The 13,438-nt window shown below is 47.4% G+C and overlaps 1 protein-coding gene across 2 annotated transcripts in view; it reads right to left on the bottom strand.

Annotated features, from left to right (window-relative positions):
- Positions 1–3,109: 3,109 nt before the first annotated feature.
- LOC135809088 (ER degradation-enhancing alpha-mannosidase-like protein 3) overlaps positions 3,110–13,438 on the bottom strand; it is a 29,278-nt gene continuing 18,949 nt past the window's right edge. The window contains exons 16-21 of one of the 2 annotated variants that reach the window (XM_065322350.1): positions 12,322–12,412; positions 11,398–11,504; positions 7,375–7,488; positions 6,488–6,533; positions 4,502–4,657; positions 3,110–4,127 (exon numbers count right to left, since the gene is read on the bottom strand). In XM_065322350.1, the coding sequence (XP_065178422.1) occupies positions 3,892–4,127; positions 4,502–4,657; positions 6,488–6,533; positions 7,375–7,488; positions 11,398–11,504; positions 12,322–12,412 (750 nt within the window). In that variant the 3' untranslated portion in view covers positions 3,110–3,891. The remainder of the gene's footprint in view (positions 4,128–4,501; positions 4,658–6,487; positions 6,534–7,374; positions 7,489–11,397; positions 11,505–12,321; positions 12,413–13,438) is intronic. The other variant, XM_065322351.1, reaches the window with a different exon arrangement.

Raw genomic sequence — 13,438 nt, 5'->3', positions numbered from 1 at the left:
ACCCAACTGACGGGGTAGAGGAACCGCGGACACCCTAAATAAAACGGCACTTTTTATTCTATCGCCATCCGATGATAATACTGGGCATCAATGCCCGTTTGGTTTGCGATGTAAAATAAAACTTCCAACAAGCTCTCCAACACGAATGGGTCCACGCCATTAGTACTGGCGGCTGTGTCCAGGTCATCGATGTTGATGTTGCAGGTGCGTTTGATTGGAAATCGCACACAGGAGTGTTGTACAAAGCGAAGCAGGCCGGCGTCAACGGAGATCTGCTTGCATGGCTACACGACTATCTCACCCACCGAAATATCCGCGTTGTAGTTGGAGGCCAGACTTCAGATGCTCGACCCATCCAGGCTGGTGTCCCCCAAGGCAGCATCCTACAGGACCCAGCCTCTTCCTCTGAGTAAGTAGTTCCCGTATACACCTAGTACCTGTGAGGCTGTGACATAGTCATTGAACAGGGGCGTCGGAAGCAGTTTAACATTGGTGCGGCCAAAGTGTGAGAGAGGGGTCCGGCGGCACTCCCCCGGGAATGTTTTTTGAAAATTGGGCCTAAAGTAAAGGCCATATTTTAATGCTACAGAATAATAATGAGAAATAAGAATATGCATGCTGATGATACACCGCATTGTCGATGTAAAACATGGTACCGCCTGTACAAAAGTCGACAAGCCATCAACAAGGTTGAGATGTAAAAAATAAATAAAAAATATCGAAAATTATTGGTGCGGCTTTGGCCGCACCTGCCGCACCGGTTCCGACGACCCTGTTGAACAATGTAACTCCAGGAACGCGGCAATTGAGCAGCTTTGCAGACGATACCACACTACAGTGTATACAGCTTAGTACAGCCCACGGACGATCTACAACAGTCCACTGGCTCCTTCCACTGAGGGGTCTCCCAGCAGCTTTGAGGAGTGGGGCCACAAGTGGCATATCTACTTCGAACCAGCCAAGACACAGCACATGACTCTGCATCACAAACACGTTCCTCCCTGCATTCCACCAGTTATCTTTGGAAGTGAAGCGCTCCAGGAGACAGATACCCTGAAGCTGCTGGGAGTCATGCTCGCCGGCCCCTACTCTCTCCTGCAGAGCCCACACTCGCAGTGTTGCACTGCGCGCCTCCCAAAGGCTGGGGTTTCTACGAAAGGCAGCACCCATCCTGGACCACCATGGTCGGGTGGCGGTCTACAAGGGCTTCAAGAGACCGCTACTCGAATATGCCCCACTGGCCTGGTCGAGCGCAGCCACAACTAACATGGCCCATCTCAGGCGCGTCGCACCGACTTTGGAGGTGGGGTGGCCATGGAAGGGGGGTGCGGGGGTCCTCCCCCGGGACAAAATTTCAAAAATTGAAGCCAATTGCAAGCATTTCCGAGCATTTGGTGCCATTTCAGTGTACGGTAACTACAAAAAAAGACTTTTTGATTCTGCAAAAAAACAAGAAGATGCTACGATCAGGGACAAACATTACCCTCCCCCGGGAAAAAAATTCAAAAATCGAAGCCAATTGCAAGCATTCCCAGGCATTTGGTGCCATTTCAGTGTACATGGACTTTTGATTCTGCAACAAACCACAATCAGGGACAAGGATTTGCCACGTTTGCGCTGAGATCATCGCGCTTTGTTGCACTGTGCTAAAAAATAAAAAAACGGCCGAAAAAGTGGGGCGGCCATGCCCCGGCCGGTGCGGTTCCGACGCCCTTGCATCTAGACAAGGTTCAGCAGCGTGTCCTGCATTTCCTGAGACCTGAAACCATCCTCCAAAGTCTCCAGCTCTGCCAGTTGGTAGCAGCCCTTATTAGTTATACAAGCTGCACTACATTCCAGGGCCTCCCCAGGTCAAGGCCATGCTGTCACCAACCAAGCACCCTGGCGTATCCAGCTTGCGCACACGGCAACAACTTCAGGTGCACCATGGCTTCCAGGTACAGTGGACATCCACTCGCACAGCCCCTGACTACCTCCTGCGATCGTTCCCCTTCTTCGCCCCCACACCAGTTTGGTTGTTATGATTTTTACTTTTTTTGTCCCCCCCCCCCCCCGCATTTTTGATGCCAGGTTGCAACGCTAATGCCGAGACCTCTGGTCGGTCGAGTTGCTCCCTGTACATCGGCACGTTGTCCCTACTCCCTACATCCTCTTTTCAGACTTTTGCTTGTTTTGTGTTTGTCTCCACATGTTTCTCAATAGGGTTGTGTTCTATAGCTGTGTTCACAACTGGCACGTGTACGCGTGAAACCACGCATTTGTGCGTATTTTTGCTGGCTTTTGGTGCGCCATGCGTACGGAAACGCGCCGAAATGGAAATTCCAACATGATGGAAATTCCAACATGTTGGAATTTTCAACGCGTACCAGTGTACATGCCGTCACTTCTGACTGACGGGGTCAACAAATTAGTACTCGAAGGTGTCGCACGCGCTAAATACGACTCGGATTGCTGTTTGTTGTGAAAGCCTGAGCGCGTGTTTGGGCACGCATGAACTGCAAGCGTACCGCATACACGCGCCATGCCAGTTGTGAACACAGCTTAAGTAAAAAAAATGCACTTGCAAGATGCAAGTGTTTGTGTGCATTTGTATAATCATAATTATGTATGTCTGGCTGCCCCTTTGCAAAATGCGGACAAGAATTCTAAATTCCCCGTCACATTCCGCGGGGAAAAGGAGTTACTCTGCGGCATTTTCTAATAGGGGATTCATTCACACACATGGGTAAAACCAGGGTTGTGGGAAAGTTGTTATGGAAACCATGGTACTGGGGAAAGGAAGAACCCCTCCGGAAAAAATGGCAAAGCCGTGACCGTGGGCCTCAGGGCGTTTAGTTTGTCAAGGGAAAAATCCCATGGCTATAAGACACGCATGCGTAGATCTTGTCTTTGGCGAGAACTCTGAACCCTAGTTGTACGAGTGCATCGCAGCCTGCATTATCGGACAGTGCCCATTGGAAAATCGCGCATGACGAATGCAACACATAGTACAGAATGTACTTCAAAAATGCAGCACAGATATTTTTTAATTCCCCCGCCACAAATTCATGGCCAAACATGCGGCAGGGTGCGAGTACCGCTGGATTCACACTCACGGGGAAACCTGAGGTCACGGGACAAGGTAAAAGTTCAGACCTTTGGTCAACGGAGTGGGACTGTTCACACCCGTGGTCAGTTTTCACACAGAGTATACAATACAGCGGGGCAAATGAAATCCAGCCACTGGAGCACAGGCAAGGAGCCTGTCCTGCATACTGATATAGTGAAAAGCACATGCAGAGCAGGTGCACACATATTCACATTGAGCTGCACGAAACCAAGCTCCAGCGAATTTCATCTGCCAAGGCATGGGGAGACAACTACGGTCACAACAGCTTGGCAACACAGTTAGCGTAGAGCCGCACACGGTGGGCCGCAGTAAATATAGTCGAAAACACTTCAAACACAGCACACAATCAAGGACACAGGATGAAATTATTGTAGAGTTGGTTTGATTGAAGCAGAATAAATTAAAAATTCCTACAATTCTGGGGGGGGGGGGGGGGGGGGGAGTATCATGATTCTGAAACGGGTTCAAGTGTGCCAGCTTGTCACTGAAGAACTTGACCCAGTATCATCAGGTGTCGTCAGGTGTCGTCAGGTATCGTCATCGTGTCAGCAAGTCGTCCTACAGGTTAGTAAAATAATGAATGGAGCAACACAAGTTGACTCTTTCTAGTGCTCAATGGCCAGGGAATACATGATCGCAACGTGGACGTCTGGAGCTCTTGAGGAAACCAACACACTACTTTTTTTGTTGCTTTGGTTTTCTCTGGAGAGCTGCCATGTCACTATCATTGTGTGCATGATGAGGAGAAGCCACTTCCTACCAGAAATATTAGGATGACCTCTTCAAGGATTAGCATTGCCGCCTTGGTTTCCGCTATGCGTTCTTCCACTATCACGATCAAATCCACTTTCATTTTCGGTTTGAATATACATGCTGTTGTTTTCCTGGGGCTCGTTGTCTACAGCTGATCCAGCACCATTCATTGTTGAGTCATCAGGAGAGTCCCCTGGGACTTGTTCCAGTTGTTCCTCGGTTTCCTCCGGTTTTTGCTCAACTGCATCTTTTTCCGTTGCAGCAGCTGGTCACAAGCACAAGCAGAGAGGAAAAAAGTACAAAACACACACATGCTTAGTAAAATGTGAAGGTGAGGAAGACACACGAAATAGGTAGTAGTTTTAGCAAGGTGGCCGCAGACCAAGGCTCCACTCTATAACAGGCCTAGCGGAACTGGTCCGGTAGGTCAGGCCATGACCGGACCAACTATTCGGCTACCTACGCGTGTTTGCTGCAAGGAGGTCAGGTGTGCCTTCAATATCACACACAAAGTATGAAAGACTATGGTTATGGCCGAACCAATCAAAACTGCTTCCGCCAGTCTTGTATAAGGGTTGCAATGCATGCTATAGTGTAAGCTGTGGTACAAACAAAGTAACAGAAACTCAAACCCCATACCTGTTTCCAGCTTTCCAACGACTACCAAGCCGCTTGTCAGAGCATCGACCAATGGTGATGCTTGCTCCATCCATATGAAAGCTGACGGAATAGCAACAAAACTGCCATTGCCTGTCATGCTTATCAGCTGCTGGCCTTCGCCTCTTTTCTGCGTATCTACAATGAACAAACCCACACATGAAAGAGGAGACTGAGAAACGAAGTGCACAGAAACAGTTACTGAATCACATTACCCCACCCTTACTCCCTGCCACCCTTACCGTTCCCTTTCTTCATACCAACCCTATATCCGGGCATAAGCGCACCCTCACATATAAGCACATGGGCTTATAAGCGAACCCAATCCCACGACACACTGACTCCACCATGATACCATCTTTACAGCATTTAATGTACAACTTCCAAATTCCAACGGCGGATGTGGTCTGGAGCCACCATTGGTATGTTGCAGCCTGTCAGAAATACAAGAAGCAATTGGTGGTCCTCGGCATCGACATGTCAAAAGCATTTGACTGCATCCGCAGAGACCGTCTACTGGCAGTTCTCAATTCCTTCCTGGACGAGGACGAGATCCGTCTCATCCGTGTCCTACTAGCGAACACGTACTTCTGACTGTGTACGCATCGGCACAGCAACATCCGAATCCGCCGATACCACTATCGGGACGCCCCAGGGCGATTCCTTGTCCCCTGTTCTATTTGTGGTATATCTTGAGGCAGCTTTGCGGGATGTAAGGAGCACTGCTACTGCCAGGGCTCGGCCATCATCGGATCTCGGCTTGCCATTTGAAATTGCGTACGCCGACGACACGCATTTCATCAGCACAGAGTCTGGCTGGTTGGGTGACCTGGAGCCGGTTATTGGTGACGTCCTCAGCGGATGGGCTGTGAAGGTAAACCCGGATAAAACAGAAATTACCGTTCTGGGCCGATCCTTGGACAGGATAGCGGAACAGTGGCGCACCACCAAGAAGCTCGGCTCACTCCTCGGGGATAACGAGGATGTCTCTCGGCGGAAACAACTAGCCGCTGCAGCGTTTCGATCGCTCCGGTCACTATGGAGCCGGCGCAGTACCGTTGGAGAAGAACTGAGGCTTCGTCTCTACAATGCGTTTGTACTACCAGTGCTAGTATACAACGCCGGTGCATGGGGACTGACGGCGGCTGCCGAGGATGGACTCGACGCATTCCACCGCGGCCAGCTCCGTTCACTGATTGGCTTCGTCTGGCCGCAGAAGATCGCAACAACAGCACTCTACGACAGGTGCAAGGCAAAGCCCATCAGCCGCATCATCACCAGAGCTCGGTGGAGGCTATTTGGCCATATCCTTCGACTTCCCAGTGATGCCCCCGCCGTCCTAAGGATGGTCAGCTACTTTGAGTGTGATGACCACAAGTGGAGAGGTCGCCCTCGCATCACCCTGCCGGTGAAGCTCGACGACGACCTCAACCGAGCTGCGTGCGGGCGATTGCAGAGCCTGGGAGATCTGGAGCGCCTATCAGACGTAGCTGCAGTTCGAAGCGAATGGAGGCAGCTACTGGATATGATCTGCGAGTAGAGGTTTCGGCGATGAAACCGCGCCGTCGCCTTTTTCCCAGATCACGGAAATATCGCTCGATACACTTTAAACATTCTATACACAACGGATTTACAGCTACGTTTGTGCTTGTTGTCTCCTATATCAACTGCTTCTCTTACCATGTCCAGCATAAGCGGACGTGTGGACTGTGTTTGTGCATGGGTGACTTGCACTTGCACTGTTGACGCTGCCGCGGGAATGCATTATAATAATAATAATAACTCAATTATAAGCGCATGCGCCTATAATGTGAGACCCATCGACCTTGAAAACATTTCAAATAATTACGGCAAAACTTGCTTTATAAACGCAAGGGCTTATGTGGGTCACTACGGTATGTAGTCAGAGGCAGCAGCTGAGCTTTAGACCACCAAACTCACAGAGACAGAGAAGGGACATCAACCTACCATAAATGATGACACCAGCTGCTCCAGCTGCCTCTGCATGAAGAACCTAGTAGGCCAGAATGGAGTGGAGAGCAAACCAAACAGTGGCATACTCACCATACAAGAAGTGGAACAACATAGGCGCAATGAGTGCATTTCAAAATAATTTATACAGAATTGTCACACGCAAAACCTTAGACATCTATAATTATACGTGGAAGCTGGACTTCAAATTTCCAACGTCACGTGCATACCAGTACAAACAAGAGTACGGTAACGACACAATCCAACTGTGCATATACCAACGGAAAGGTTGAATCGATATATTCACTGCCGCAGCCATTATTGAGGAGTCATGGATGTCACAATTCATGACTGTAGCCTTGTAGTGCATTTTTTATTTAGCACCTGTGACACCAGGTCTTGCCACATTTTGATGTCATTAATTTCACAAGCAACACTAATTCGCCATACATAAGCACTTTTTTCTTCTTCCGAAAGTGTCACTTTGTACCAACAACACACATGGGTGATACAGCCCTGAAAGTCGAAGATAGCTGATACCAGTTCAAGCCACAGCTGTGCGTTACATGACCATTAGCTATGATAATAATCCCCGTGATAACTTCAATTAACTTGTAGTGCTAAGCATTGTCAAGTTAGTAACTACGAAGAGCAACATCGCTAGCAGAGTATTACACAATGGGACCCGCCCATGCAGCATTCACCTGCAATGGGAGCATGGAACTTACAGGCATCGCAAACTATAGACCACATACTTGGCCATAGGATTATATCAAGAAAATCAATAAGTATATTAGCAAGTAAATTGCCTATCTGCACACAAACATTCCTAACACAAGGCGACCCATTGTTGCTTCTCAGAGGAAAGAAATCCTGGTATGTACCTTTTCGACAAACATGCACGAGCCACGTTGAACCAGAGCTATTCTCCCAGTCATGTCGGTTTCAAGAGATGAACACGCATTCACCGGTAGGCTGTGTTTGAGCGGTCCAGTTACCTACAACACACAACAGACAAAGTCGGCAAAAAAGCTCAATCAAAACCCAAGAGTTAAGTCACTGCTCGTAAACTGTGCTTGGTTTGAAACCATCATGAGACCATAAGAGAGGAGCAATATGCCGTTAAAAGGCAGAAATCAACCATTGAACATTCTTCTTGTTGCGCACGGGCAAGTAGAGAAGACTCACTATAGAGTTGTCACAAGGAAAAGAACTTTGCGCAAAGTCAAATCGAATTTAAATACATGTACTGTGCCTGTCTTTTAGTACAGACAACTCGTGAATGACGATCACGGGTATGTGTACTTTGAACGAAAGTTTGAAGTAATAACAACTTGCGAATTACGACACAATCTTCACACCCAGTGACCTTTTGACTACATACTTTCAACCTCACGAACAACAACAACTCACAAATAACGACACTTTTCTCATGCACGATTAATAATAATAATAATTCGCGGGATTCGCGTTGGCATCGCTTGAATGTTCAGAAACACACAAACTAGCCTTCGCTTCCGCAGGCCACCACTATGCCTATGCCTTGCACACCTTAGTGGCGAATGCAGACCTCACAAGTGAGTCAGGGGAGAGTAGGTGAGTCTCTCAACCAATCGGGCGTGTAACGGCCCATAACCCTGTAAACTGCATCCGTGTTACCCTCACTCCGAGCTGTGAGTACCCAGTTGACCGTGGGTGTCGGCGCAGTTCACCACGCATAAAAAGTCTTTACTCACGTAAAAAGTCTTTACACGCTCCCTGCTACCAGCGCGGGTCTCGAACTCGGGACCTCATGATTCGCAGGCAAGCCTGCAAACCAATCGGCCATATGCGTTGGTCATGCACGATTGAGGGTGGTTATTCGCCGGGTTGACTGCATTAGGTGTGCTCATGTCAGCTTTGAAGTTTGTAGATTCTCATCCATGGCTCCACTGTAGAGAAATAACTACCGGTAAATGCAAAATTACTTTGCACAAGACGTTGATTCACTTCAGCATACAGTCAACTTTGCTAATAACGACTTCGGATATAACGACAATTCGCGAATAACGACAGAATTTCCATGCCCAGAGCAAAGTCCCATCTGACTGTATACATTTAACTTCGGATATAACGACTATCTGAATAACGACAATTCGCGAATAGCGACATGATTTTAGTGCCCCGAGGTCATATTCACTGCTTGAATAACGACTTTCTGGCTTTTTGACAGCTATTTCAAGTACCTGTCATGCAGAAGTACCAGAACCCATGGCGATGGATAAGGCACACATACAAGATTCAAGAAGATACAGCCAGGGGGGGGGGGGGGGGGTGCTTTTTCTTTTTTCTTTTCTTCAAAATAGTTGGAATGATCAGCACACCTATTGCATGGGCGTAGGAACCGGTCCGGCAGGCCCGGCGGTCGCCGGTGCCGGACCAATACAGGGATCGATTTACTTTGATTTTTTTGCATAGCAGTCACTGCTACACAGTTTTACAATTGACTAGCAACTCCCAGTATTGATTAGCAGTTTTCCTTCATCAAAAGTTTGCATGTATAGCTGTACAATAGCAGGATTTCGTAAAGAAGAGGACAATAGCTGCAGTTGCTATTTGCTTTTCCAAGCGAATGTTCGACCTAAATATTTACGTTAGAGTTTTCGCTTGGGCACGTTACATGTTCAGCGTCCATCCGTCTTCGAGTTCTTCACAACACAATGTCTTTCAACAGGGCAGTTCCACTGATTCCTTCGACAAAGAAACCTCAGGAAAGCGCTCAAACGATCGTGACATTTCGTGCAAAGCGCATCGAATTTCACTTTTCTCCTTTTCTTCATGGAAACGAATCGACATTCCTGGCGCGTCCAGTTCTTTGTCCCTCTTCTGGACAGTGAATCACTGATCAGATTCACTGACATGTTGGCTACATGAGACTAAGAACCATCTACTTCAACTGTGCCTTGTCGAACAGAAACAAACTGAGCTTGACAGTGAAAGAAGAAAGGAGAACATCATGAAAAGTCACCGCCGTGTACAAAACTTCAGAAGACTGCATGCAGTCATGTACGACCAGTGCTGGTGCAGTGTCCAAAATCGAAAGAGCGCGATCCGCGACCCGCGCGGACTGAGCAGGACAGGCCAGTTGGTTGGAGTAGTAAAATGCTACTCCCTAGTCAGCAGTGTGTACAACAGTCGCATGTAGACTGCACACAACTGGTCTTTGTAGTGCATCGCAGTTTTGGGCGATAAAAAACGAAAAGCGAATCGCAGCCAGTGAATTTTGATTCGCAAACTGCGATGCGAACCCGGATAAATCGATCCCTGCAATAATTTTCGATTTTTTTTACATTTCAACCTTGTTGATGGCTTGTCGACTCTTGTACAGGTACCATGTTTTACATCGACAATGCGGTGTATCATCAGCATGCATATTCTTATTTCTCATATTATTCTGTAGCATTAAAATATGGCCTTTTAGGCCCAATTAAAAAAAAATCCCGGGGGACGACCCCCGGACCCCCCCCCCCCTCTCACAATTTCGCCGCACCAATATTAAACTGCTTCCTACGCCTCTGTATTGTACATGTAGTTGTACATGATTGCACATTAATCTTCATACATGTACATGAACATGTCCCTGTAGATGGCTCCAAAAGGTTAATTTTTCGATTTATTTCCCTTGGATATTGACTTTATTGTTCCTTTCAATTGCAATACGAAAATAAAGTACAAATTGACATAGAGCATCAAAAGAGCTTCATTTCGATATGCATGTCATACTATAAAATATGGGTTCACATACATTCAAATGGGACTTCGGATATAAGGACACTTCGCGAATAAGGACACTTTTCTGATGCCCCGCCGAATGTCCTTATTTGCAAAGTTGACTGTACTGGTACAGCCACTGGCTACATGTCAGTGTAGAAGAAAGCCGAGCTATATAATTTAGAAGACCCATTCTCCAGGGTTCTACCACTAAGCAAATGCAAAGCACTCCTGAGTAGCTGGTCACACCAGCAGGTGGCATAACTTAGCTTGCTGTACAATACACAATGTGAAGTCTTGAGTGCATCATAATCACATATTATAGGACACCAGAGATAGGAAGTTCAGTTCCGGTTGCTGGGAAAAATTCAGTCACAGATCGCATGTACAAAGTGAATGGGCGTCTTGTGCCAGCAGTTCGGGATGAGTTCGAGGCCCAAGTATCTTCTCCCGTGGCCTTTTCAGTACTGTCGATGCTATTTTTAGGTAGCTGAGGTCATTACCTTTCCAATGGTGCCACACATGCCATGCTTCCAAAAAATGCTTCCCGCGCTTTGCGCAGAGGCACTTCGAAGTACTAATTTCGACCAGGTGCTTACTCGGCACCGCAAGGAACACCCGATTTTCGTGTTCAGCGGCCTCGAATTATTCTTTAGAACAAGAGGATTCCAGAACATTTAGGCTCGCGCTTTATCGAGGTAGAAGGGAAATGATCACAGAAACCAGCCAGCGGCGATTTCCTGGTGGTGGATGAAAAAAATCAAATGAACTGCGCGCACACTGTAGAAGCGGGGACGGTGCAAACGTGCGAGCTGTGCAAGTAGATGCGCATGGCATGCATGCACACTGCGTGCATGCACACATCCTGTATCGCCATGCACTTCTGCATGTACGCACCAGATAGTGCAGTGCTGGACAGAAACCACACCACCCACATACACATACTTGCATTTACTCCTGTGACTGTTTTCACTCCCATTTTCCACTCTTCAATCGACTATAACTCTAGATTGCCTTGGAATTTTGGGATAAATTGGTCATACGTTATTTCTCACATCTCCCCGGTTTAGAAGAACTAGCGTTTTACGCAAAACTAGCAAATTTGATTTTTCGATTGAACTCCCTACCAGAGATGAACAGACAGAGATCAAGCTTACCATAAACGGCGGGTCCTTGGTGAGATTGGGACCGAAACGGGCTCCACCGGCAATCAAAACTTGCTTCAAGTTGTCCGGTTCCAGGATGTTTACTCGGACGAACTCAGCTGTGAAATGCACAGCAGCGGCAGACCACAGAGAATACTAGTGGGTGCAATGTGATCATCACTGGACACAGTATGAATGTAGAAAGGAAAAGGACATATTGATACGAGTTTCCTTTCTACATTTATTATTGGCTCAACATCCGAGTTTCAAATGACACAGAATGGCTTAGTCTTTTCAATTCGGCATGGTCCTGGAACTGATCTGAGGGCAGCAAACGCATTTCACGTGTCACCATGACAAAAACGGCTAGCATGCCAAACTACAATAGCAAATAAATGAGAACATGTTCACGTGCACATTACCTGGTGCAGAATAGCACACTTCTCCCGTCCATTCATCCAAAAACTCGCATCCCAACTCTTTCGTGTCTCCCACGTACTAGTATAATTGTAACTTTTAAGATATCATGAAAAATTGTGAAAACAGCAGTACATCCTGCATTGTGTGGCCCGTGCAATTATTATTAGGATAGGGAATTCGAAATCCAACCAGGTTTTACAAAATTAGGACAGGTACAGTCAATTTTGCTAATATCGACTGCGGATATAACGACAATTCGCGAATAACGACAGAATTTCCATGCCCAGAGCAAAGTCCCATCCCACTGTAATACATATAATGAGACTTCGGGTATAACGACACTTCGCGAATAAGGACACCTTTTTGATGCCCCGCCGAGTGTCGTTATAAGCGAAGTTGACTGTATGCCAGGGCAAATGGTATGGAGAACCAGATCCCTTCAGTCTCAATTTGGCCAGAGCTGGGCTCAAAAGCCAGCAGGCGTATTTGGGACGAATGGACAATAGAAGTGCTTACATGTACCTTGCTCTGACTTGATCTTGTCATGCAGCTGTATCAGAGCTTGCATAAACTGTATGCCTTCTTGCGAGTCAGCCGGTGTCTTCGCCTAGAGTCACACACATGCGCACACACACACACACACACACACACACACACACACACACACACACACACACACACACACACACACACACACACACACACACACACGCACGCACGCACGCACGCACGCACACGCACGCACGCACGCACACATATCCACTGTTTGCTTTTCAAAATACTCCAATGCTTTAGACAGTTCAAGTGCCGAATTTCCCCGATTATAAGTCGCTATTGATTGTAAGTCGCACTCCCACTTTCAGGTTTGAGACATATTGTTTCAATATATCCACATAAGTAGGACGTCCCACTCGATTGTAAGTCGCATCCCCTTCTTTGCCGCTTATATTCGGGGAAATACATTAGCTTTGAGAAAATATCCGAGGTAGAGAGGAGGAGGAGGAGGAGGAGGATGAGGAGGAGGAGGAGGAGGAGGAGGGAGAGGGAGAGCTGTCTGTTGTAGGTAACAGCGGCTTGCTGAATGTCATTCTAGTAGGACATTGGGGTGTCAGATTTCCTATTGAAGCTACCGCAAACAAAGAACGCAAAACTCACAGGAGCACACAGTGATGTATATACCCATGGTGGATGTGCAGGTGTGGGTGATTGTCGTTGCAGGCGTATTGTTGAACAGAATGTGCAGGAAAGGAACAATACCTAGCACGCAGTTTTGATCCCACTTATTGTGTGTGTATGTGTGTGTGTGTGTGTGTCAGTGTGGTTCTAGGCGGAGGCGGTCGTGCTCTACCGTGATCTTATCTGTGCGCCAACTTCTTGAGAAATTGCTCAAGCACAACATCAAAGGCTACATGGTTTTTATCAACTTGCGCAAGGTCTATGACACAGTTCCCAGAGAGTGTATGTGGCACATGCTTGCTTGTGCTGGAGTGCCGGATCCCCTCCTCGCTTTCATCAAGTCCTTCCATACGCGTATGTCTGCCACAATTCATACGCCCCAGGGACACAATCAACCTATCACTATCAACAACAGCTTGAGGCCGGGCTGTTCTATGGACCCCGTGCTTCTCAATCT

This window comes from Sycon ciliatum, chromosome 2 (assembly GCF_964019385.1).
Source record: "Sycon ciliatum chromosome 2, ocSycCili1.1, whole genome shotgun sequence".
NCBI lineage: Eukaryota > Metazoa > Porifera > Calcarea > Leucosolenida > Sycettidae > Sycon > Sycon ciliatum.
The sequence above is the reverse complement of the archived record's forward strand: the minus strand, read 5'-3'. Positions and strand labels throughout refer to the sequence as shown.